A 27360-nucleotide genomic window follows, 5' to 3' on the forward strand; every position below is an offset into this window, starting at 1 on the left:
CAGCACTCATTGTGGCAACTCAGTTTGGTCAATACAGTATTGTGGAGCTATTGTTACAGCAGAAGCAAATCGATGTTAACCATTTCAGATAACTCTGGATATACTGCACTTGATTATGCTTGTCAAATGGGATACACAGATCTAGTCAAACTTTTACTAAAGTTAAAAGATCAGATTCATGTTATTGATCAGCCACTCTTGCTAGCCAGTAAACATGGGCACCTTTCTGTTATCAAGCTATTGTATTCTTGTTTCGAAATTTCTGAGCATGACAAACTCAGGGCCACTTTATTTGCTGGTTCATCTGATGTATTTCACTGGCTTGGTGTGCAATGTGGCATTGATGTTACACTTACCGTTGAAGATATTAAAATTTCTCTAAAAAATAATTTGGCTGGTACTCTGTGTAAGTGTAAAAATAATTTTTGTATTGATTTTTATAGTGATAGATATATTGCTTATTATGTTGTATCATTATCATGCTCAAAAATTTCCTTTTAACTTATCTTTTTGTGTATATATATATAGGTCTACCAAGTCTTGGTCGTTCAGTTCAAATGGGTATGCTTTATGACTGCCGCAGTGATTGTCTTATTCCAGAAATAACACTGTGGGATAATGCAACACTTAAAGCTGTTGTCACTTCAATACCACAACCAAGCTCTTTCTTTCAAGTTGTTTCTGAAGATAAAATTTCTAAAAAAATGTCTAACCTTGGAGTTGAAGCTAATTTATCATTGAGTGTGCTGAGCGGCTTGGTGAAAATATCTGGAGCAGCAGAATATATCAATGATATACAATCCTCTAGAAATGACAACCGTGTCACTCTTGAGTACAATTATACTTCAGAATTTCAGCATTTAGCATTGAAGCAGTTAGCAACATCAAAAATACAGCATTTTGATGTTTTTGAGAGGCAAATGGCAACTCATGTAGTAACAGGTGTGCTATATGGGGCAGAAGCATTTTTTATCTTTGACAGAGAAGTACAGAGCAATGAGAATCATTGTGATGTACATAAAAAGATGGAAGTTTTAGTCAAGGCAATTCCAGGTATTGATCTAATTAAAGGAAATGCAGCATTAAATGACCAAGACAAAAAGGAGGCAAATAAGTTACGATGCAAGCTTTATGGTGACCTACAACACACCAGCCCCCATACTTTTGAAGATGTTGTAAAATTATATAAGGAATTACCATTGGGTTTTATAAGTAGAGGGACTATTGTTCCTAAGAAGTTCTGGTTGTACCCTTTAAGTAAATTTGAAAGCAAAGCTGCACATATGGTGAAAGAAATTAGTATCAGTCTTGTCATGCAAGTGCAAAAAGCGATTGATGTTTATAACGAATTGGAAATCAGAAGTCATGATCTCATCAACACTGAAGTTTGTGATAAGTTTAGCAGTTTGAATAAGCAAGCGTTATGGTTTCAGGAAATGATTAAAGAGCATAAGGCAGACTTTATGAAAAGGCTGACAGCAATATTACCATTGATTCGAGGAGGATTGGAAGAAGAGCAAGTGCTAGCCACACTGCTGGAGCACATACACCAATCACCTTTCAACACAGGCTCGCTAGAACAATGGATAGCAAGCAAAGAAGAAGAAATCAAAGTCATTATTGAATATTTGGATGTAATGAAAAAAACCCAAGGTATGTCATTGATATTATATATATGTTATATATAACACGACGATATGGGAATCGATATCCCGAGACCGAGGATACTTTGAATTGATATCACCCAAGGGCCAAAGGCCCAAGGGTGATATCAATTCAAAGTATCCGAGGCGGAGAGTGTATCGACCCATATCAGCATGTTATATATGTTATATTTCATTTATGAATCTCATTAATGAGATATAGCTGTTTTTAATTATATCACATATAGGAATTAAATTTGTATTTGGTGCTGGGGATTATCAAGCTGCTCTTAGTAATGCAAGCTATGATCATGTTCTTAGTTTTGAGTTTAAAGTTGTAAAAGATGATGATTACTTTCTTCAGAATATGTCTTCATTTTTATGCAACAGAGCTCAATCTACTTTCAAGTCACACGTGCAGCCATGGTTTAAAAGTAGTTCTATAGTTGGAGATTTAAGTGTCAAATCAAAGCAATTTACCAGTTTTGTTAATGCAAACATTGATAATAAAAAAGTTATGTTCATAGTGACTGCAGGTTCCACTCATTCCACTGAAGCTGATGACAGTGCAGGAGCAACTATAATGCACTATGAATTTGGAACTTCAGTTGGTCATCAGTTCGATCCTCCTACTCAACCAGTAGGGAAGCCTGAAGCTACTATTTTAGAACACAAGAATAGTGTTCACTTACAATGGAAGGCACCCAAATATGGCTCAAGTATTGACAACTATAAAGTTATCTACTGTAGTGAATCAGGTGACAGTTGGGCAGCGTACCAGATCACAAAAGGAAACGAAACAACTCTTATGATCAATGACTTAAAGCCTGAAACATGCCACATCTTTAAAGTTTGTGCTGAAACAAAGCTTGGCCACAGTGAATATAGTGAAGTAAGTAATACTGTTAAAACAAAGTCGCTTCTTGATCTGAACCTTCAAAACATAATAGCTGCTTCTGATGTCATCTCATCACATCAGCCACCACCAACAGTTTATAAGTTAAAAACAAGGCCTGCCAAGCTGCAGAAATACAGAAATATTGAGTTTGGTATGCCAAGTAATTCAAATAAGCCAACTAGAGTATTGTTGCTTTTTGGGGCTGCAGGAGCTGGCAAAACAACACTAATCAATGGAATAGTTAACTACTATCTTGGTGTAACCCTTGAACACAAGTTCCGCTTTAAGCTAATTCATGATGATGAATACTCACAGACACAGGAAATTACTGCATGCACCTTATACTGGCAAGAATGCTCACCAATTAATTGCAATTTAACCATCATCAATACACCAGGATTTAGTGATGATACTCATGGTCTAGAAAGAAATAAAATCTACAGAAAGCTCATTCAAGGGTTTTTTGCCGATTATTTTGATGAATTACATGCTGTTTGTTTTGTTATACAAGCATCATTTGCAAATTTATCTCCAAATCAAATTTTTTTCTTTGAAACTATTCTTTCAATTTTTGGGAAAGACATCAAAAATAACTTTTTTTTTATGCTCACATTTGCTGATAGTCTTGATCCTCCAGTTATGGAAGCTGTAAGGGAAGCTACTATTCCTCATGCTGATTTCTTTTCATTCAATAATTCTGCACTTTTTGTTGACCCAAAAAAGTCAAATTTTGCTAGCATTTTTTGGCACATGAGCCATGCTAGCTTCACCAGGTTTTTTATTCAGATTGAACAGGCAAGTTCTGTTAGTCTTCAACTAACACAACAAGTTTTTGAAGAGCACAAAACACTTGAAGCTATTGTTTGTGGTTTTAAACACCAAATCAATGTTGGGCTTTCTAAAGTTGCTGAACTAAAAGAATATGAAGAAATCCTTTGCAGCATAGAAGAAACGATCAAGGCAAATCAAGATTTTACATATGTCGTAGCTATCATAAAACAAAAAACGATTGATTTACCTTTAGGCAAGTTTGACACCAATTGTATCAATTGTAGCACTACTTGTCATAGCGATTGTCCATATTCTAATAATGAAGACTTATGGAAATGTCCTGCGATGGATGATGGAGGTGAAAGCAATGCATGCTGTAAGGTATGTCCTGGCAGATGCAGCTGGAGGAAGCACTTCAATAATGGTTATAGATTTGAATTTTATGAAGAGAAAGAGACAAGAACACTTCAAGAACTTCTGGAGCGATACAATGAAGCTAAATCAAAAAAATATAAATTGCAGATTTCAATTGAAACAATGGAGCGAGAGCTACAGCAACTACTACATGAACTTTTGGTTGATATACGTAAAGTTCATGATTGCATGAAACAACTAAATGAAATATCTCTTTACCCAAATCAAACCACTGATGTTGACCTACTCATCAAGTCTGAGTTACAACAAAGAAGACCTGGATGGCAGAAATGTGTGGAGAGTTACAATATAGTTCGTCTACAGGATAAGCTTTCTAAATTTAAAGATTTTGAAGAAATCGAAAAACAAGATATTAAATCCCAGTGGAAAAAAATTTATGCATTTTTTAGTGATAGTCAACAGAAATAAGAAAAATGAAAATAAATTTACAATACAAAAAAACTTTTGAAGATTTTTTGTCTTAATTACATAAACTTCATTTGCTTTTTGTTAGATGCATAATTTAGATCTTGTGTCTGCATGATGCGTATAAAATTACAAATACATTAACATTAAATGTACATGCAAACTTAATTTAGTCAGTTTTGTAATTTAATTTGTATTTTTAGTTCATCGTTGACCTTAGTTTCAATGGTATTTTGATAATAAAACAATTATTTTACAAAAGAAAATAATAAATGCACTTCAGTTTTATTAAGTAGCTCATCTCTCAATATAACATTCAGTGTCACTAGTGGCCCTGGGAGGATTATTGGTGTGGGAAATGGTAACCCTCAATGTCATGAGCTGAATCATGCCACCTGGTGTAGTGCTTATCACGGGCTGGCACGTGCTATTGTACGTACAAGTCACTCAAGACCATACTACAGCTAATAGAGACCGTATGATACAAATTGATAGTGATGGAAGGCAGAGGACTCTGGTCGGAGACCCATGTTATCCCAAGAGGTTCCTTGATGATATAGTTGTACAAGTGTCTGCTGAAGGTGTTGGTACAGCTACTGTGTCTATATCAACCAGTACTGATCCTAATGATGGAGTGATTTCAACTGCTAGGAAATCAAGACAGTAGGAGAAAACGCTGATATAATGGCTGCTGCTATTTTTAACTATAACGCTGATGCTACTTATTAAACTGCTATATTTGCTTTTATATTATTTCTTAACAAAATTTTGTACTTCAAAAAATTTCAACAGATACATCAACAATTGAAAATGTTATAGCCACAAATTAATGATAATAAAAAGCATACCTGTCTAACATTTAATAATTTCTTTAATTAATTTAACTTGTTCATTGACCGTCTCATTCTCTAAGCTTGATAGCTGATTTAAAAGTGCTACAAGTTTCTCACTTGACTTTACTAGTTGCACAAAATCATCTATAAAATAAAAAAATATAACAACTAACTATTTATGACACTGTTTATTACTTGATTGATCCAATAATACTTTGAGAAATGTTAAACAATTCTGCTTTAGCTCTATACTCTCTTCTTGCTCTAAAATGTTAACATTTTTTTCTATTGTATCCTCATTTGTCACTGATTTCAACATAACACCTAAAAATATGAAGTATTTTTATGAAAATTATATTGTGACAAGAAATAACTGACAAAATTACTCAGTTAATGTTCCTCGCAACAAACTCTTACTTAGGTTAAAAGAGGCAGCAATCGTTAAGGCAATAAGTCCTTCATTCTTCAATATGGTATATTCAGCTTCAAGTAGGTACAATAATAAAGAATAAATCTTTTCTTCACTCAAAAGCCTCAATCTAGTGTCTAAAGGAAAAAAAGATAGTATTAAGTATCCATCAATTGTGCTAAAATAATAATTGTTTTTATGCACAGGGTTATCCCCTCACCTGATTGACTGTTCTTGATTATAGCAGCACAGAGTCTGGAGGCCTCTATCTTTATATGGGGAAAAGAGAACATCTCAGAAACAGCATGAACACGACTAAAGACAGGATTTGTTTCAATGAGATGCACACAGACATCTATTAAAAAGTAATATATTATGAAAAAAGTGCAGAAAAGTAATTGAATAATAGCAAGAGTACTCTTGATAATAGTAATGGTAATAGTGTAATGATTGCCCATGGTATTTCATCAAAAATTGCAAAGAGAGAATTCCTCATTTTTATAATTTTTCCTTATACATATAGATGTTTTTATGTTGTGTAAAAAGTTTGAACTGATTCTGATCAAAATTGGATTTTTTATGAATTTTTAAATTTACTCCAAAATCGGACAAAAGTCCCTGTACTATAGTACAGTGATTTTGGCCAAATTTGATCAAAATTGAAAAGGAGAGATTTCTCCACTTTTATAATTTTTCTTAATACATATACATGTTGTTACATTGTATTAGAAGTTTGAGCTGATTACGATCAAGTTTAGATTTTTTATGAATTTTTAAAGTTTACATCTGATAATAATGATGCCAGTGCATGTATCAAACCTTCAGTCTTGGACAGTAATCTCAAGCAGCCAATGGCCTTTATTAAAACATTAGCATCTGATGATGCATTGAGTACATTAACAACAGTGTCCAGAACTCCTTCCTTTAGAAAGGCATCCTTACTAGAAGCTGCATAACAATTAATAGACAATTGTGCTACACTGTTTCATGATCACACTGACTTACCAGGTAGAGATAAGTTCCTCAGTGCACTCATTACTGAAAACCATACTGTCAATGACTAAATAGTTAAGTTAAATTTAAAATTTGCAGTCTTTAAAACATGCATTTTATCTAATTAACCAGTGACTGATTTTGATATCATTAAGAATGTAACAATAACTAACCTCATCAGTAGGAGTTCCTTTCACCACACTAGCTAGTTCAACCAGCAAACCTCTTCTCACTAACTCCTCACAATTACTATCTGAAAACCAGAAGCAACAAAAGCTCCTCACCTTTTACCTCTCTCTCTCTCTTTCCTAACCTGTTCTTGCCATGTTAGCAATGACAAGTATTGCCGCTGCTCGGACCTTAGGAGAGAGTCCTTCATTATGTAAATGATCTTTTAGTATTTTGTATAACTCTTCATTAACAAACAGTATCTTCATTGCTTCATCTATGCAACAAAAAAGAAAGCAAAATAAAACTGCTAGCTATAAAACATAAATTATTATAAATATTATAGTAAAAATATGGAACCTGATGTGATGAGTAGTACAATGATATTAAATATCTTTTCTGATAGTTCAGTCCCAATCAGAGAAAGCAGCTCATGAAAGCAATCACTAGACACCAATTTAACGTTCCAGGAACTATCACCTAAAACAAAAAAAGTAAAATAATTTAATAGTAAAAACACCCATACACTCTGACTATAATGACACGCATACTTTGATCAGGCTCTATTGAGGTCTCAATGAGCTCCAGTGCTTGCTCCAGTAGATCATTTTCAATACCAGTTGAATGCAGTGATAATATGTACTGCAATGAACTGGATAATGAGGAGCTGCATAAATGACTAACTGTACAACTATCTACAAATAAAAAATAATATGATAATCAAGGAGAATGATACATTAATTGCTTAGTATCAACAGTTCAACACTTTATATCATTTAAACTCAGTAGTGATTATAAATCTTCAGTATACTTTCCAATTATTCTTACCTGTTTCTATTATGACATGAAGGGCTTGTAAAGCCATTTTAAGTACAACTTCATTCTTCTCGTCAGATATTAGTAATGAGAGGGATTGGATCACGCCTAAACCAACCATCAATCCAGACAACTTCTCTAAAAATAAGTATTCAATAAATAGAAGATTATCAGAGCCCAGCAACTCCATGCATTTGAAGCACATTTATAAAAGTTATAATTATATCATGATGATAATTACCATTGCTACAGCACAGATTCAATGTGCAGCCACACAAAACTGATTTATACTTAATATTGACTTCAGTATCGGATTGCAATGATACACACTCCTTTAACAAACCACTGAGGACTGTGTGTGCATCCTGACTGGCACATTGCTCTCTAACTGTATCTGTATAGAAACAAGTAAAATGGGGAGAGATACTCATGTTGTGTACATGCCTTCATCGAAGCAGAGGTTGCCTATAGCTCGTAAAGTTTGAATCTGTGTTGATCTATCAGGACTGGATAGAGAAGGACAAAGTAACGACGCCAGATTAGCTGATGCAGCAATTTCTTTAAATTGAGCTACAATAAAAAAATAATAAGTACAATATATCATAGTACGAAAATACAAATTTTGAGAGTAAACCATAAAGTAGATCTCTGTACTATATTAATGTATGCATATGTAAAGCAAGTTCTCACAATGATTTACACTTCCTTACCAGTTCTTGCTAGTAGAGCAACAGTTTCACAGATGCTACAAATCAAGTTAGAATGAGAGGCAACGATAGTCATTAATGCCTGGCATAGCTCCTTATAAAAGGCTCCAAGTTCTTCAGCATTCTCTTCATCAATGCCATTAACAGCCCCTGTATTGTATTGAAATTGAATAGCTTTTTGTATTCACGGAGATTCAAAGCCTGGCTCACCATCTGAGAGGAGAATTTCTGTTAGTCCTTTCTTTACCAGCTCTTCATCAGAAGAGAGAATATCCTTGATAACTTTGCTATCCATTTTTATGACCCAACTCAAGGCTCAATTAATAATTGTTCACCACCCAACCGACACACCCAGATATAATGAAGTTGATAATGATAAATTTTTTTCACATTCCAAAAATGATAATTAAATGAGAAAGTTAACAACATGGAATCACAGTGGAAACAGTAGCAGATACAACTTTACTATTGAACACAGCCTACAAAAAAAAACAAACTATTAAATTATGAGTCTTAAGATGAGAAAAAAGTCACTTACTTGTCCAATGAGATTCTCTTCATCAGAAGCATTGATCTGAATGCCAACAGTCTGGCCGCACTTACACTGTAATATTGAGTAGCATGTTGCCATTTCCCAGACAGCATTCAATGGAGAAGAAGAATCTTAAAAAACAGTGAGAATATCAAAGTTACAAGTAACAAGTCACAGAAATATAATAAATATAATTTCAAAATTAACTTGAAGTAAAGTGCATGTACATATGAATCGCTTACATATTTCAATAGATGGTGTGAGGTTATCTGATGGTACTAAATAGACAGGATCAGTTGGTAGAAACAATGAAGATAAACTGCTCGTCTTGTACATGCTCTCACTGACAGACAATAGCTCTTGCAATGTCTTTTGAGCTAATAAAAACCAAAAATTACCAATAAAGTACACATTGCTAAAAATATTAAAGTGCTACATAAAGATTACACTTTATAGATCTATCCTACAAATCTTACAATGGGCTACTGGACCCTCTATATACATCAGTACATCACCACATTGGCATTTCAGTGAGGAGTATTGCTATGAAAATAGTAATAGAGATAATCATGTGAAAGAAGCATTTACCTTATTTGATGACTTATTCTTTTTACTTCTCTTTGCCAGTGGTCTCTTTCCAGTCCTTGAAGCAGGACGTTTACTCCTCCTCATTCTGGAATCACCTGCTGACGTGTTTGACTCCTGTTTAGCACAACTACTACTGTCACTTGATACTGGTTCATCTTTAACAATACTTGGTAAGCCTGAACTTTCAGGTTTATCTGTTAGCATTGACTCTTCACCATTAGTTGGAGACTGTTCTTTGTCAACAGCAGTTGCCGCTGGCTCTACTGGTGATTCAGAGTTCATTCCATCACTTTCATTGATGGATCTATGCGAGCTATTATCAGCAGGTGATCCATTGCCTTCCTTAAGTGAATCTGTGAGCTTGTTCTCCTTGTCTAACTCATCAAATGAATCATTAATAACTATGACATCATCTGATGTGTTCATTGCACTAGGAACACTAGCACTCTGACCAAATAGTACAGGAGAGGTATTAGTAGGAGGAATACTAGTGGAAGGAGGTAATACACTCCCTACATTAGGACTGATGGTTGATGATACTGTACTGGTATTGCTACTAGGCATAGTATTATTAGTAAGAGTTTGCTGTGGAGTAACTGGTGGACTAACAATAGAAGAGCTAACTGAAGTAATATGAGGATTAGAAGTAAGTGTAAGAGTTCCTGAATTATGAACCAAAGTGATTTGTGCATTGGAGGTTGCATGAGGCTTGCTAGCTGAAGTGATTGTGATGGTAGGATTAGTAACTGCACTTACTGCAGGTCTGATTGTTCTAAGTGATTGGAGATTGGGAGGTCGTTGCTGTAGAGCCTGTTGTTGTAATGCTAAGAGTTGAGCTCTTAAAATAGGCTGGAGCTGAGGGGCAGTAGTAATCAACCTGGAGCCAACCTGAGACACAAGAGCTTTCAGTAACTGTGGAGTAAGAGGTATAGTGTGTGGTGATGGGTGCATAGCATTAGATAATGGTAACTGAGGAAGAGTTAAGTTAGGCAGTGGAGATTGAATAAATGGAATTTGAGGAGTAGATTGAACTTGAGTAGATTGAATTTGAGGAGTAGCTACTTGAGGAAGAGAAGCTACTGGAGGTATTGAAGAATTAGTTACTGGAGGATTAGCTACTGTAGAAGCAGTTATTAAAGGATTAGCTACTGGAGAAGCAGTTATTAAAGGATTAGCTTTTACAGGAGCAGTTATTAAAGGATTAGCTACTGGAGAAGCAGTTTTAAAATTAGCTACTAGATGATGATGTTGGGGCATTACAGAATGTAGAGGTATATTAATAGATCGAGAATTAGAAAGCGGAGAAGGAGTAGTAGGAGATTGCATAGCATGAGATGAAGGTGAGAATAATTTAGTACTAACAGATGGAGACTGAGCATTTAATGGTGAATTAGATAGCACAGAAGGTGAGGAGGAGAGATGCGGAAGAAAGGGAGTTGAAGATTGATCAAGAGAGGATATGGAGTCTGAAGAGAGATTTGGCTGTAGCTTGACAGGTGTAGTAGCACTGGATAGCAAGGATGAGTTATAAGGAAGAGTAGTGTCATTGAGAAGGGAAGAAGAATCCTGCTTCTTAAGTTCACTAGAATAAATTTAGAATTGAAGCTTATGATATAAAGTGTAGAAAAAAGTTCTGGCATTGCACTTTTAATTTTGTAATAATTTAAGCGTTTTGAAACATTAAGGTTTAGCTCTATTAACATCATTAAATATTATAACTTACATTTGACTTAAAACTTCCTCTTCATCTTTCTGCAAGTGCATTGACACAAACTCATTGAGTGAGCTCATGGCATCAGTAAAGACAGAGTGATGACCGACACGCTGGCGGACCCATTTTGATAAACCTTTCACATACCTAGCACTTTTACTGAACCGCTCATCAATTAGAATAAGAGCACCCCAATCCTTCCTAAGAAAGAAATTAAAAATAGTACCCGGTATTTTAATTTAAAGTTATTCTTTGTGAATGAAGAAGTTACAAAAGTGTGTGTGTGTATTCACTTGTGTCTAATGCAGCGTCCCAGTGCTTGATTGAGAGCTCTATATGCTTGTATCTCATACCACTCACTGCCTGATAGCAATCCTCTGTGATAGGAATGGGAATTATTGTACTCTCTCTTCAAGCCAACCTAACAATACAACTGATAAGATCTGTGTTATTACTTGCTAGTAGCTACATGTATGATTGATTTAAAGTGAATTAAAAGTAATGGTGATTCAGTGCTTGATAGAAGTTTTTAAAAAAATTACTTGTTCATCTTTAACGTTTGGAAAAGGGATGCCAATCTATAAAAGTAGAAGTTAAAGTAATCAAGGTATTAGAATTTAGAGTAATGCAATGGGGTGAGGGCTTACAGTAATGACAGCTCTGGCATTGTTATCAGCAAAATCCAATCCCTCACTGACTTTTCCTCTGCAGACAGCAAAGAAGAGGGCCCCATCTTGCACAGACTCTGAATCTAAAATAATAGCACACGACACAAAAATAGATTTAATTTTTTTAAAATTTAGAACCTTCATCGTCAACATTAGTATCTTCTCCTGATCTGGCTCTTTCAACTGCTGTTTGTACGCGAGTGTAAAACTGTGACATGACTATCTCAAAGTCTAAAAAATAGTAAAAATGATTTTTGTTACAATTTAATGGTTTTATTGTACCTGCTTTATCAGCAGCTCTTGGCTCACAGACAATATGCTTCTTCTTGAGAATCTGGAACCATGTACCAGTATCCTACAATATAAATAATAATAATAATTATTATTATTATTATTATTATTATTATTATTATTATAGTACTACTTGTACCTGCCATCTGCTGGTTAATTTCTCCAATAATTTATAAGAAGACACAAAGCATAAGACACCAAAAGGGACAACCTACAGATAAAAGACAGAGAAATAGAATGAGACAATAGAAAAGGTACAAAGACACAAACTATCATTTGTATATCAGAGATGTCACTTACTTTACAAACTTCAAGAATAGCATTACCAATCTCATCCTGAAACTCAAAAGTCTACAATAATAATATAGAAAGGAACCTTCCAAATGTACATAGATAAACATAGGCAGCACACAAAAATTAAAATAGGCACACTCACTACACTACACAATAGCTCATTAATACAAAATATTATTAGATTTGCTTACATCAGCAAACTGATAGCTTGCATTAAGAGGTTGAGAACTAGGGCCATGAGATAAAGTAGACACCCATGTCTAGTAAAAAATAAATAAAATAGAAATAGCAAGTATTTTGAAGTATAGAAAAATAGCTATAAATTAAATCCATGAAGCAATAACTGACCTGAGACTGTGCTACAACATGATTAGCTTCTAACTGTATTGGAAATATGACCCCTAGCTCAGAGGAAAAGGAGCTCATTGGTGAGAGTGTACCACTGGTAAGGATAATAGAATGAGCCACTTGAAGCTCAGAAAATGCCTGCAGTAATGTACGATTGTATTAGTTATAAATACACCCAGTATACTGTAGCATTTTCAATTCAAGTTTTTTTTAATGGTCATAACTTTAAAAATTGAAGTTGGAATCTGCTCAAACTTTCTACGTAGCATAAATACATCAATATGTATCGGAAAATGTAATAAAAATTGGGGGTCATTTCAGAGCCATTTTTTGGGAAAAACCATGGGCTATAGTACAGGGTATTTTTCAGAAATTTGGAGTTTTTAAAAAGTGGTCATAACTTGAAAAATTGAAGTCGGAATCGGCTCAAACTTTCTATGTAGCATAAGGGCATCAATATGTATCGGAAAATGTAATAAAAATTGGGGGTAATTTCAGAGCCATTTTTTGGAAAAAACCATGGGCTATAGTACAGGGTAATTTTCCGAAATTTGCAGTTTTAAAAAAATGGTCATAACTCGAAAAATTGAAGTCGGAATTGGCTCAAACTTTCTACGTAGCATAAGTACATCAATATGTATCAGGAAATGTAATAAAAATTGGGGGTGATTTCGGAGCCATTTTTTGGAAAAAACCATGGGCTATAGTACAGGGTATTTTTCAGAAATTTGCAGTTTTTAAAAAATGGTCATAACTCAAAAAATTGAAGTCAGAATTGGCTCAGACTTTCTACGTAGCATAAGTACATCAATATGTATCAGGAAATGTAATAAAAATTGGGGGGTGATATCGGAGCCATTTTTTGGAAAAAACCATGGGCTATAGTACAGGGTATTTTTCCGAAATTTGGAGTTTTTAAAAAGTGGTCATAACTTGAAAAATTGAAGTCGGAATTGGCTCAAACTTTCTACATAGCATAAGTACATCAATATGTAGCAGAAAATGTAATAAAAATTGGGGGTCATTTCAGAGCCATTTTTTGGAAAAACCATGGGCTATAGTACAGAGTCTTTCACCAGGTTTTTTTAGCAACTTATAGGGAGACCTTGGTATGTACATGTAAATATTACACAATGTTGAGTTGTTGAGTTGAATGCCACTTACCACTGCTGGGTTGAGGCACCAAAAGTGAAGAGAAATGAGCAAAACCTTTTCTAATTAATGCATAAAAATAATAAAATAATAATATTATAATACATGTCATATTATTTACCGTGAGTGTTTGATCTTCCTCTCCAACCACCAAGCTGAAGACAAAAAGAGAAAAAGAGAGAGGAGTAGATTAAAATGTAATAATCATTATATTATATTATTATAATGTCTCTATTCGTATTGATTGATCATAAAACATAATATTTACCTTCTTCTGAGGTTGAATAGACATTGCCTTCTTCAAAGCAATCCTAATCAACAACAAAAATAAATAAATAAATAACAATATCTAATCTAATGGCTACAACGATCACCTGTAATCATTTAAGTACTTTTTGGACTGCTTGAAAAGGTATCCCATAATTATGAATAAACTATCAATAATGTGGACGATACCAACGGGTAACTTTGGAGGTGGGGGTCGCTTATCCTCCTTACTCCTATAGCAAATAAAACAAAACATGTACTTATATATATATATATATATATATATATATATATATATATATATATATATATATACATGTACATGTACATGTATATATATATGTACATATACATTATGAATAGTAAGGAAGTCTAAAGTACAATATGTACATGTACTTGAGATACATTGTAAAAGTAGTTGGAATTAGCTCAAACTTTTTACATAGCATAAGGACATCAATATTAGTACATGTACATGTATACCGTATAGCTTGAAATTTTCGTGGAATGTAAATTCGTGATTTTCGCGGTTATGGGCTGCCCACAAAATTTAAACCCACAAAATCATTGAAGTACCATCCCGTTACAGGCTATGTAAACTGTCAACCATGAAAATTAAACCACAAATTGCCCCACTAGGAGAAAAGCACGAAAATATCGACTCACGAAAATATCAAGCTATACAGTATGTACAACACTTCACTTACTCTTGCTCAAACGTATCATCAATAATTGTCCTAACATGATGCTACAAAAATAAAAAAGAAATAAATAAAAACATCCATTTATGACACATACATGTACACATGCATGTACTAGTATATATAATACATTACATACTAGTATACTGCTTGTATACATTACTAGTTCCTTACCATTATCATTGAATGTGTATCAATGGTGATACCGATTCCTTTCAGAAATGGCAGGAAATCGTTTCCGTTCCAAACGCTGCAGCTTTCCTCAAATTTCCTTATTGTTAATTTCTCCGACTGAGTGGCCATCCACTGTGAAATGTTAACAACCTGCAAAAGGACAAAAACACCAACACCAAAATAGACGAATGAAAGTAAACATAGCAGCAGTATACATGTACATGAACACACAATCTTACATAAGTATAAACAATCCGATAGCTGTTTTGAATTTCTGGGGACAAAAACTCCACTGTAAAGAAAGAGAGAGAAAATATTAAGTGTATAGTCATTATAAAGCATCGATTGATGCAAATCTGAGAATTAACTTTAAGATTAGCTTATACTGCACATGCTTGGAACCAGATACAATAACCATTGAACTCTATATCTTTGTATTGTATCAACAGTTTATACATAGGGCTTAGGGTAATATGAATGCCTGTAGTGTAAATCAATCTTTACTTATTTTATCAATTTCTTCTTCAACTTCTTTGAGTTGATTACTATTAACAGTTAGACTGGCAGCTTCTCTTGCAGCATCCTCCATGTTGTGAGCCTCATCAAATATCAGTATACTGTCTTCTAGTCTAATCATCATCTACAGCAACAAAAACAACAAAAAACAGAATAAATATAAAAATAATTATAATAACATTAAGCTCTCTCTTTCAGGTCTTCTTTATTCTCTCTCTTCCTCTCTCTTCTAACCTGTTCTCTAATTAAAGGATCAATTAAATAATTGTAAGGACAAAAAATTATTTCGGCTTCTTCGAAAAGTGCTCTACTTGAATAATAGGGACAAGTCTAAACAAAGGAAAGAATTCAAGACACATAAAAATAAAATTAAAATTTAGAAAAACGAGAGAAAAAAATACAATTACAAATGAAAAAAAACCAAAGAGACAGAAAGAAATAACAATCAATGTATACATGTATGTTCACTGACCTTAATCTTCCTCCCTAGAGTCACTAGGTCTTCAATGTCCCAAGCAGTTGTGATCCCGTTTTCTCTCAGTTTATACTGACTACCTAACTTCTGCTGGACTTTATGATAAAATGCACAGGATGCTCCCTATAACATATGAACATGAACCAACATACTGGACATGCATTGAACAAAACATTTTGCATATTAGTGAAAGCGGAACACATACAGTAAGTTTGTGTATATATGCACATGTACACCTTCTCTTTCATCAATTATACTGTACATATATGTACATTCATATTATAAGTGTAATGAGTATTGTGTACATCACAGTGCTAATGGTGAGTGTGTGTTTCTATGTTCCTACGTATTTGTAGTCTATGAGTGCCTTGCATTCCTCCTTCTTGTTCCTTGAGGTTGATACCTGGGGATGTATACAGGTATGATCACGACTGGCTAATATGACCATACTAATAGAATAGGAGAGAGAGAGAGGGGGAAAGGAAAAAAGAAGAAGGAAGATAATGAATATTTCTTACAATAGACATGTTTACAATAAAGACAATACAGAGGTTACATTGAGATGTTGTTTTTCCATAATTAAACAAGCGTAACAGGGTAAAAAGTATTCCTATAATTGATTTCACCACCTTGCAAGTACAACTTGGTCACTATTAAGACTTATAGAGGTTCTCTCTACCTTATAATGCTTCTAGAGAAGTTTTTAGACAGTATCTCTATGTTCTCTTGCTGTTAGAAAGCTCTTAACTTTGTCCCATGTGTAAGCCGCCATTTTGTTTGCCGTGACCACACCCACTCACGTAAAGGAGCGTGGGCGGGTGGTTGCTAAGGCTTGTTATTTCTCCAATACAACATGTATAGAAGAAATGTAAATGTGGACATACAAATATATATATATATATAGATAGCGCGAGGGTGAATTCAATTATAGGAACGACCTGGGGGCTTCGCCCCCAGGTCGTTAAAAACAACTAAAATACGTTCAGACGTCCAGCATGTACGTAAATGATATAATCTACTACATGCACATAAATGGCTGTGACAGTTGAAACACAAACAATACTCGCAGTCTTTTTGATTATGATAGCTACTAAGCAAACAAGAGGCTTCCTTTGTTGATGTGTTTACTTCCTACCACTGCCTTCGATAATCACAAGAATAGCAATAATCAGACAATAACAATAACATCTCAAAAAGGAAAACAAGCACATGTACATACATGTACATGTACATGTATGTACATGTACATGTACATGTACATGTACCACTACTGACAATAAGCAGTTTAGGCACAACGTGTAACTAAAATCAAAATCAAAATTAAAAAATACATTTTCTTACGGTGTGTTTGAGTAAGCAGTCCTTGCTAGTTCATGTGTTATCTGTGTGATCTGTTTGTGAGTTCTGGTCCCATAAAATATCCTCATAGGCCTATTGTCCATAATAACAACAACACAATACAACATGCAATGGACACCCATTCAATTTCAGTACTTTAATAAAGACTGTTTCTGATATACATGTACACAAAAGCTCCAAGTACATGTACCTGCTTCTGTGAACATAAACATACATGTACATGTATGTATAAACAACATGTATTGTTTTATACATTAATGATGATGGATGATACATTTATGACCTTTAAACATAATGGTTCATGTACATGTATATAAAATGCCTCATATTATTAAAATATATAACAAGTATACTTGTGTATGACTGGTTGTTGAGGGATATCCATTAACATAAGACCATCAATATCCTTATTAGGAATACAACCACACGACTGACATGAGGAGGAAAGGGGGAGGGGAAGAGGAGGAGCTGATGGTTGAGGATCTGGTACAATAGAAACAGGTTGCATCTATAAACATAAATACATATACTTATGATCATGGAAATTGTAATTTGTACGCTTGTTGCATGTGAGTACATATACATGTATATGTGAATGTGAATGTTTTGTTGTTTTACAAATTCACACTATTTTTACATGTACATGTTTATGATGGTAAAGAATAAAGGAAAGCTGACAACCACATAATGTACACACAACACGATGAGCTCTTAAATCAGTAAATAAGAATAAAGAAAGAGTGGCAGGTGTTGAGGGTAAATGTACATTGTACCTCTTTCTCTTTGTTGTCTTGTTCTTCTTTTACAGAGACCATCCTCCATGTCGGGTGGCCATGTTCATTGGGAGTGAGTTGTGAATCGCAAGTGGATTCGTCTATATCATCATAAACCACACCCTTTGCCACACCCTTGAACCTCTTGGTCTACATAAAACAAATGAACACAATGTAAAGTCTACATGCACTGAATTCATAATAGTAAATTCTATGTATTGATTGTGAGTGTACACCGTATGAATGTGTTATTATGTTGGTACTTTTGCTTTCTTGTTTGTGATTAGAGGACGGAATCGTTTCTTGCATGGTTTGAAGTCATTGTCATCATCATCACCATCATCTTGTAGATTATCATCTTTATCTTTAATAACGATGAAAATAATAACAATTAATAATAAACAGTGACTCATACCATTATTACTAGTAGCAGTAGTATTATCTTGGCAAGTAGCAGCTGTATTGCACTGAACAGTACATGAAGTATCACCAACAGGACCAGTAGCAATGGAATCAGTTACATTAACTTTAGTAGTAGTAATTGGATCAGTTACATTAGCCTCGGTTACATCAGGACCAGTAGCAATAGAACCAGTATTAGTAAGAGGATTAATAGCTGGTGCTGTAGTATCTGGTATAATGGTATTAGGAGGAACATCAGTCACTAGTGAAGAGTTAATAGTCTCATTGATTGGTTGACATGTATTAGTGGTAGATTGAACTTGAGTCTTCTTAATATCAGTATGACATGTACACTGACAGAGTGTCCCTCCTCCATTTTCATCCCCAGCATTAGGTAGTATAGAACTGTTACATGAGGTGGTTGTATTGTTAGTATTGGGTTCAGTGGATGAGGGTTGTTTGGGTTCATTGGATGAGGTGAGTTTGGATTCATAGTTGTGTTTCTGCCATGCTATTGTGGAGCAGAGCAAAGCAAGACTCTTCCCACTACCTGTTGGACTCTCCAATAAAGCATTGTCACTTTTATTAAGAGCTTGAATAATCTGAGAGAGAAGAGAAAAGAGAGAGAAGAAAGTCAAGGAGAAAAGAGAGTAAGTGAAAGGAAAGATGAACATAAGATTACAAACAAAACATTCGAAAAGGGTTAAAATTACAACTTTTTCACTTTCCTACTCATATTAACTTTACAATTTAAAAGTCAGTGTTAATTTACTTTAGACATCATCTGAAGTTGAGTGGGATAGGGTTTGCATGGAAAGCGTACAGGAACGCCAGATATTGGATACAAATCATTCCTAACCTCCTTAGGGTTAGGAGCCTCCATTTTATTAAACACGTGACCGCCCAAATGGGCGTGTTGTTTTATTCTATTTTAATTTTTGCATTTCGGCATGTTTACAAATTTATAAACTTGGCTGTAACAAGGATGCAGTAAATTTTCATGATGTTCAACTACTTGGTATTCGTCAGCATAGTTTTGGTAGCAGTTGGAGTTGGAGTTGCTGAAGGAACATGTACTACAGGAGCCGTCAGATATGATCCAGAATACAGCAATACAGTTGTACAGATTTGTTTTAATAATAGATGGGGATATATTTGTGCAAGCAATGATGAAAGTCAAAGAAAAAGAATATCTAATGTCATTTGCCAACAAATGGGATATGCTAAACACTCTGATACTGGTATGTATAGAAGTATACTTGATTAATTTTTAATTTTAAGTGATAGCAAGCTTATTATTAGGTAGTGAATAAGTAGTAATAATTATGATGTGATGTAGGGACCACTCAGGTATCAAAAGTGAATCCTGTTCCTACACCTCTTTTTATACGAGATCTTCGTTGCTTGAATAAACCAATTGTACAACAAAACCTTCTAGATTGTACGCTGCAAGTTGTTGAGCTAGGATCTCACCATCAGTCCTGTTATACTTATAGCGACCATGCCAACTATTATGCTGCTGCTAGTAATTGTATCAATACCTCAGTCTGTCAAAATGGACAAATACAATTACTTGATACTAATGCTGTATTGCTCTGTGTAAATGGAGAGTGGCATGCATTATGTAGTACAACATGGTCCTCTACTCAAGCACAAGTTGTATGTAGACAACTAGGAAAAAATGTAATAGGTATAAATATACTCAATATTACTAATGAAATCAAATGCAATTCTATAGAAGCTATGGCAGATAATGTTTCAGTACCTGCAAATATTTCAGTATTACCTGCTAACTTTGAATGTCATGGGAATGAAAAGTTTCTTTTTAACTGTTCAGATTCAGACCGGTTGATTCCCTCATACACCTGTATAAATCCTTTTATTAAAGCTGTTGCTGGTGTTATGTGCAAAAGTAAAATTAGATTATAATTATCAATTTTATTATTCTATCTATAGATTTGCCTGGTCCCCCTTTGAATCTTACTGTCAATAGCCAACAGTCAGATATTATATTACATTGGGAATATACTGATGATGCTAATAATCTGTCCAATTTCAGTGTTTACTGTAAGCATAATGTGACTGTTAATCCTCAACTGCACTTGAATATCAAAAGTGAACTAAACCTGCTGACAAAGAACAACAGTGCAACACTGATTGGTTTATTAGCCAATACTGTGTACACATGCTGTGTGTCTGCTGTATTCCCTTATATGGAGACTGACTCAACATGCATTAATGTAACAAAAGGTTAGCTTTGTAATTTTAACTTTAAATATATTCTTATTTGCAGGATTGCAAGAAGCTGGCTCTAGCACTTCTACAACATCATCTATTCCTGCTGGTAACTTAAAGAGCATAAAATTAAAGGTCTCATTATTGTGTATTTTATTACAGCTACTGCTACTGTGGCATCATCATCATCAAATGGAGCTATCTCATGGATTGGTGGAATATTTATTGGTATCATTATCAGTGCAGTGTTTGTTATTATCTTATTATTGATCATCAAAATTGTCATTACAAGAAGTAAAGACAAACAATTTAAACCCAACAAAAGGTACAATCAAATACTTTATTTCATATTATGGTATTACTTATAAAGGTCATCACTACAAAGTGATAATGTAAATGTCACATCCACCGTTTATCAGTCAAGAGGTCAGACTCAGAATATTGGAATTTATTCTGAACTGTCACAAAATCAATTTGAGCCATTTTCCAATGGGAGGGATCCTGCAATTCCTACTGCTAATGATTATGAGAGTCCTGTTGATGTGAATATAATGACTGTTAATGATGATCCAGTTTATTCAAAAATTTTTAGAGAAAAAGAGAGAGCAGATTAAAATGTAACAATTAAATAATGTCTCAATTTGTATTGGTTGATCATAGAACACAATATATACCTTCTTCTGAGGTTGAATAGACATTGCCTTCTTCAAAGCAATCCTAATCAACAACAAAAATAAATAAATAAATAACAATATCTAATCTAATGGCTACAACGATCACCTGTAATCATTTAAGTACTTTTTGGACTGCTTGAAAAGGTATCCCATAATTATGAATAAACTATCAATAATGTGGACGATACCAACGGGTAACTTTGGAGGTGGGGGACGCTTATCCTCCTTACTCCTACAATAAATAAAACAAAACATATACTTATACATGTACATGTATATGTACATGTATATGTACATATACATTATGAATAGTGAGGAAGTCAAAAGTACAATATGTACATGTACTTGAGATACATTGTAAAAATAGTTGGAATTAGCTCAAACTTTCTACATAGCATAAGGACATCAATATTAGTACATGTACATGTATATGTACAATACTTCACTTACTCTTGCTCAAACGTATCATCAATAATTGTCCTAACATGATGCTACAAAAATAAAAAAGAAATAAATAAAAACATCCATTTATGATACATACATGTACACATGCATGTACTAGTATATATAATACATTAGATACTAGTATACTACTTGTGTATACATTACTAATTCCTTACCATTATCATTGAATGCGATTCAATGGTGATCCCGATTCCTTTCAGAAATGGCAGGAAATCGTTTCCGTTCCAAACACTGCAGCTTTCCTCAAACTTCCTTATTGTTAATTTCTCCGACTGAGTGGCCATCCACTGTGAAATGTTAACTACCTGCAAAAGGACAAAAACACCAACACCAAAATAAACGAATGAAAGTAAACATAACAGCAGTATACATGTACATGAACACACAATCTTACTTACATAAGTATAAACAATCCGATAGCTGTTTTGAATTTCTGGGGGCAAAAACTCCACTGTAAAGAAAGAGAGAGAAAATATTAAGTGTATAGTCATTATAAAGCATTGATTGATGCAAATCTGAGAATTAACTTTAAGATTAGCTAATACTACACATGCTTAGAACCTGATACAATAACCATTGATTTCTATATCTTTGTATTGTATCAACAGTTTATACATAGGGCTCAGGGTAATATGAATGCCTGTAGTGTAAATCAATCTTTACTTATTTTATCAATTTCTTCTTCAACTTCTTTGAGTTGATTACTATTAACAGTTAGACTGGCAGCTTCTCTTGCAGCATCCTCCATGTTGTGAGCCTCATCAAATATCAGTATACTGTCTTCCAGCCTAATCATCATCTACAGCAACAAAAACAACAAAAAACAGAATAAATATAAATATAATTATAATAACATTAAGCTCTCTCTTTCAGGCCTTCTTTATTCTTCTCTTCCTCTCTCTTCTAACCTGTTCTCTAATTAAAGGATCAATTAAATAATTATAAGGACAAAAAATAATTTCGGCTTCTTCAAAAAGTGCTCTAGTAGAATAATAGGGACAAGTCTAAACAAAGGAAAGAAGTCAAGACAGAAAAAAATAAAATTAAAATTTAGAAAAATGAGAGAAAAAATCACATTTACAAATGAAAAACAACCAAAGGGACAGAAAGAAATAACAATCAATGTATACACGTATGTACCCTCACTACCCTGACCTTAATCTTCCTCCCTAGAGTCACTAGATCTTCAATGTCCCAAGCAGTTGTGATCCCATTTTCTCTCAGTTTATACTGACTACCTAACTTCTGCTGGACTTTATGATAAAATGCACAGGATGCTCCCTATAACATATGAACATGAACCAACATACTGGACATGCATTGAACAAAACATTTTTCATATTAGTGAAAGTGGAACACATAAGTTTATGTGTACATGTACATGTACATGTACCTCTTTCATCAATTATACTGTACATATACACATGTATGTACATTCATTTTATAAGTGTAATGTGTACATCACAGTGCTAATGGTGAGTGTGTTAGTATGTTCCTACATATTTGTAGTCTATGAGTGCCTTGCATTCCTCTTTCTTGTTCCTTGAGGTTGATACCTGAGGGTGTATACAGGTATGATCACGACTGGCCAATATGACCATACTAATAGAATAGAAGAGAGAGAGGGGGAAGAGAAAAAGAAGATAGAAGATAACGAATATTTCTCACAATAGACATGTTTACAATAAAGGCAATACAGAGGTTACATTGAGAGGTTGTTTTTCCATAATTAAAAAACAACTAAAATACATTGAGACGTCCAGCATGTACGTAAATGATATAATGTACTATATGTACATAAATGGCTGACAGTTGAAACACAAACAATACTCCAGTCTTTTTGATTATGTTAACTCCTAAAGCAAACAAGAGGCTTCCTTTGTTGATGTGTTTACTTCCCGACTGCCTTCGATAATCACAAGAATAGCAGCAATCAGACAATAACAATAACATCTCAAAAAGGAAAACATGTACATGTACATACATGTACATGTACATATACCATTACTGACAATAAGCAGTTTAGGCATAACATCTAACTAAAATCAAAATCAAAATTAAAAAATACATTTTCTTACGGTGTGTTTGAGTAAGCAGTCCTTGCCAGTTCATGTGTTATCTGTGTGATCTGTTTGTGAGTTCTGGTCCCATAAAATATCCTCATAGGCCTATTGTTCATAATAACACAACAACACAATACAACATGTAATGGAGACCCATTCAATTTCAGTACTTTAATAAAGACTGTTTCTGATATACATGTACACAAAAGCTCCAAGTACATGTACCTGCTAATATGTGAACATAAACATATTCATAAACAACATGTATTTTTTATACATAAGTGATGATCAATGATACATTTATGACCTTTAAACATAATGGTTCATGTAAATTTATAAAAATGCCTGATATTAAATATATGACATGTACTTGTGTGTGACTGGTTGTTGAGGGATATCCATTAACATAAGACTATCAATATCCTTATTAGGATTACAACCACACGACTGACATGAGGAGGAAAGGGGGAGGGGAAGGGGAGGAGCTGATGGTTGAGGATCTGGTACAATAGAAACAGGTTGCACCTATAAGCATAAAAATACATATCATGTGATATTATAAGCTTGTTGCATGTGAGTACATATACATGTATATGTGAATGTGAATGTTTTGTTGTTTTACAAATTCACACTATTTTTAAATGTACATGTTTACGATAGTAAAGAGTAAAGGAAAGCTGACAACCACATAATGTACACACAACATGATGAGCTCTTAAATCAGTTAACAAGCCTCTTTCTCTTTGTTGTCTTGTTCTTCTTTTACAGAGACCATCCTCCATGTCGGGTGGCCATGTTCATTAGGAGTGAGTTGTGAATCGCAAGTGGATTCGTCTATATCATCATAAACCACACCCTTTGCCACACCCTTGAACCTCTTGGTCTACATAAAACAAATGAACACAATGTAAAATCTACATGCACTGAATTCATAATAGTAAATTTTATATTGATTGTGAGTGTACACCGTATGAATGTGTTATTATGTTGGTACTTTTGCTTTCTTGTTTGTGATTAGAGGACGGAATCGTTTCTTGCATGGTTTGAAGTCATCGTTGTCATCATCATCACCATCATCTTGTAGATTATCATCTTTATCTTTAATAACGATGAAAATAATAACAATTAATAACAAACAGTTACTCATACCATTATTACTAGTAGCAGTAGTATTATCGTGGCAAGTAGCAGCTGTATTGCACTGAACAGTACATGAAGTATCACCAACAGGACCAGTAGTAGCAAAAGTATCAGTAGCAACAGAATCAGTTACATTAGCTCCAGTAGTAGTAATTGGATCAATTACATTAGCTTTAGTTAGATCAGGACCAGTAGCAATAGAACCAGTATTAGTAAGAGGATTAGCAGGTGGTGCTGTAGTATCTGGTATAATGGTATTAGGAGGAACATCAGTCACTAGTGAAGAGTTAATAGTCTCATTGATTGGTTGACATGTATTAGTGGTAGATTGAACTTGAGTCTTCTTAATATCAGTATGACATGTACACTGACAGAGTGTCCCTCCTCCATTTTCATCCCCAGCATTAGGTAGTATAGAACTGTTACATGAGGTGGTTGTATTGTTAGTATTGGGTTCAGTGGATGAGGGTTGTTTGGGTTCATTGGATGAGGTGAGTTTGGATTCATAGCTGTGTTTCTGCCATGCTATTGTGGAGCAGAGCAAAGCAAGACTCTTCCCACTACCTGTTGGACTCTCCAATAAAGCATTGTCACTTTTATTAAGAGCTTGAATAATTTGAGAGAGAAGAGAAACGAGAGAGAAAGAGAAAAGAAAGTTAAGGAGAAAAGAGAATAAGCGAAATGAAAGATGAACATAACCCCCATTATTTACTCTTGACATAACATTACATATAAACATATGAAAAGGGTTAAAATTACAATTTTTTCACTTTCCTACCCATATTAGCTTTACACTGTATTTAAAAGTTAATATCAATTTACTTTAGACATCATCTGGAGTTGAGTGGGATAGGGTTTGCATGGGAAGCGTACAGGAATGCCAGATATTGGATACAGATCATTCCTAACCTCCTTAGGAGCCTCCATTTTATAAATACACGTGACGTGACCGCCCAAAATGGGTGTGGTGATTCTATTTTGCATGCATTTGCAGCATGTCATGTTTGCACAAACAGACTTGGCTATAACAGACACAGTAAATTTTTATGATGTTCAACTACCTGGTCTTTGTTAGCGTATTTTGTGTAGCAGTTAGATTTGCTGAAGGAACATGTACTAGGGGAGCCATCAGATATGATCCAGAATACAGCAATACAGTTGTACAGATTTGTTTTAACGAGACACCTACGGTGCGTGGCCTCACCCCTATAGCTGTTTGATTATCAAAATTAAAAGAACTTTAACATGCAAATTGCATATATATAAAACAAGTGTACTCCTGAAGAATAGCAGCTAGCTTGGATAGATCTACCAGACTACCTGCAGAAGTAGCAGCATGCAAGCTAATCCAGCTACTCCCAAATTGGAGGTGTGGCATGACATCATCAACCATTAATTAATAATTATTGTTTGATGGCAGCAACCCTAGCTGCAACAAGAAGTTTCAGATTTTTCTCTTCTTATAAGTGCTATATGACATTATAATGGCACAAATACTGTTGCCTAGATGTAAATTGAGTGATTTGAGAGAGTTTAGGACCTTTAGACTACCTACAATTCACTCGGGTTGAAATTCAAGAAGCTATAACTCACCAACAAGAAAGATTTAAAGAGTGCCACACATATTAAAACAATAACTAGTCTTGATCTACTGGAAAAGAGTCTCATTTACCTCCAGAGTACTACCGCTATTGCTGGGCATTTTCTCATGAGATAAAAAGCTTCTACTAGCTAGAGCTGCTCTCTAAACATCTCAAGGCAGTAAAGCAAGACTTTTCCTCACAGAAGAGAAGCTCTCACAGATATAGAGTGCGCAATTATAAAGATATACATTCTCAAAGACAAAAGAGAGCACACAGAATGAATGAACGAGAGCACTAAAGTGCGTACCCTCGACACAATCTGTATGTAACAGTTTCAATAAATTAAGAGAAAATAATTGGTGAAAGTTTTGAGACAAAGAAGAAGCTTCAGCATGTACTAGATTTATTAAAACTTAGTGAATGTTTTGAGACAGACAGAGAATTTTTTGTTTTTTTAGACAAAGAGCTCCAGCATATTTGCTGCACTGCTGCTAGCTGCAGCAATGTAAAGGTGTGGCTGCAATGAAGGTGTGGCTCAATCAAGCCATGCTCCACCCGCACACACAGTAAATGGTGGCACATGGCCCTAAGTGGTGAAGAAAGCTTTAGTTTTTCTCGACTTTTAAACAGTTTAGCATACATTTGTTAGGCTCTATTTGTTGCATACAAACTGCTATCTAGTCCCTAATGTTAAAAGACTCTGGCCGCTACTTCGGGAGAAGAGAGCCTCGTCTAAACTCACAAGGTATGAAAGTTTGGGCTATCATATCTTTAAAACGAAGAAGATTGTGGAGCAATTCCTCTCATATTAATGAAAGATGAGGCTTTGCTTTATTGTTTTATCTGCCCTGTTGCTCTTTTGCTTTCACTA

At 34.4% G+C, this 27360-nt stretch overlaps 4 protein-coding genes across 11 annotated transcripts in view; 2 read left to right on the forward strand and 2 right to left on the reverse strand.

The window, feature by feature from the left end:
• Positions 1-6: 6 nt before the first annotated feature.
• LOC109583727 (uncharacterized) lies at positions 7-4382 on the forward strand. The gene is made up of 3 exons (XM_019999172.1): positions 7-406; positions 529-1653; positions 1892-4382. Exons 1-3 carry the CDS (start codon positions 73-75, stop codon positions 4153-4155), a joined length of 3723 nt encoding a protein of 1240 aa, XP_019854731.1. The 5' UTR covers positions 7-72; the 3' UTR covers positions 4156-4382.
• Positions 4383-4920: 538 nt separating this feature from the next.
• LOC105313532 (uncharacterized) lies at positions 4921-8419 on the reverse strand. Its single transcript, XM_019999165.1, has 15 exons — positions 8289-8419; positions 8082-8228; positions 7816-7941; positions 7613-7765; positions 7384-7509; positions 7107-7250; positions 6916-7035; positions 6701-6832; positions 6561-6640; positions 6400-6454; positions 6214-6342; positions 5615-5749; positions 5403-5531; positions 5181-5309; positions 4921-5129 (listed from the first exon to the last, which is right to left on the reverse strand). Exons 1-15 carry the CDS (start codon positions 8371-8373, stop codon positions 5005-5007), a joined length of 1815 nt encoding a protein of 604 aa, XP_019854724.1. The 5' UTR covers positions 8374-8419; the 3' UTR covers positions 4921-5004.
• Positions 8420-8432: 13 nt separating this feature from the next.
• The window catches only part of LOC100635447 (Fanconi anemia group J protein homolog), a 27288-nt gene continuing 8360 nt past the window's right edge, over positions 8433-27360 (reverse strand). The window contains exons 1-32 of one of the 8 annotated variants that reach the window (XM_019999159.1): positions 25729-25850; positions 18343-18931; positions 18191-18291; positions 17928-18077; positions 17508-17662; positions 17137-17226; positions 16142-16244; positions 15793-15918; positions 15555-15650; positions 15309-15444; positions 15044-15096; positions 14805-14954; positions 14637-14677; positions 14037-14162; positions 13931-13973; positions 13784-13817; positions 13675-13724; positions 12511-12648; positions 12354-12422; positions 12169-12219; positions 12008-12079; positions 11860-11932; positions 11716-11808; positions 11557-11660; positions 11452-11487; positions 11203-11330; positions 10922-11110; positions 9199-10780; positions 9087-9153; positions 8853-8987; positions 8617-8741; positions 8433-8557 (exon numbers count right to left, since the gene is read on the reverse strand). In XM_019999159.1, coding sequence (XP_019854718.1) covers positions 8498-8557; positions 8617-8741; positions 8853-8987; positions 9087-9153; positions 9199-10780; positions 10922-11110; positions 11203-11330; positions 11452-11487; positions 11557-11660; positions 11716-11808; positions 11860-11932; positions 12008-12079; positions 12169-12219; positions 12354-12422; positions 12511-12648; positions 13675-13724; positions 13784-13817; positions 13931-13973; positions 14037-14162; positions 14637-14677; positions 14805-14954; positions 15044-15096; positions 15309-15444; positions 15555-15650; positions 15793-15918; positions 16142-16244; positions 17137-17226; positions 17508-17662; positions 17928-18077; positions 18191-18291; positions 18343-18931; positions 25729-25833 — 5070 coding nt within the window. In that variant the 5' untranslated portion in view covers positions 25834-25850 and the 3' untranslated portion in view covers positions 8433-8497. The other 7 variants (XM_019999162.1, XM_019999158.1, XM_019999160.1 and 4 more) reach the window with 7 other exon arrangements.
• LOC109583723 (uncharacterized) lies at positions 19313-21231 on the forward strand. The gene is made up of 7 exons (XM_019999167.1): positions 19313-19570; positions 19669-20019; positions 20068-20241; positions 20286-20579; positions 20623-20673; positions 20727-20889; positions 20935-21231. The coding sequence occupies exons 1-7, from the start codon at positions 19330-19332 to the stop codon at positions 21176-21178; spliced, it is 1518 nt and encodes a 505-aa protein (XP_019854726.1). The 5' UTR covers positions 19313-19329; the 3' UTR covers positions 21179-21231.

Source organism: Amphimedon queenslandica, unplaced genomic scaffold (assembly GCF_000090795.2).
Source record: "Amphimedon queenslandica unplaced genomic scaffold, v1.1 AMPQUscaffold_13286, whole genome shotgun sequence".
Lineage (NCBI taxonomy): Eukaryota > Metazoa > Porifera > Demospongiae > Haplosclerida > Niphatidae > Amphimedon > Amphimedon queenslandica.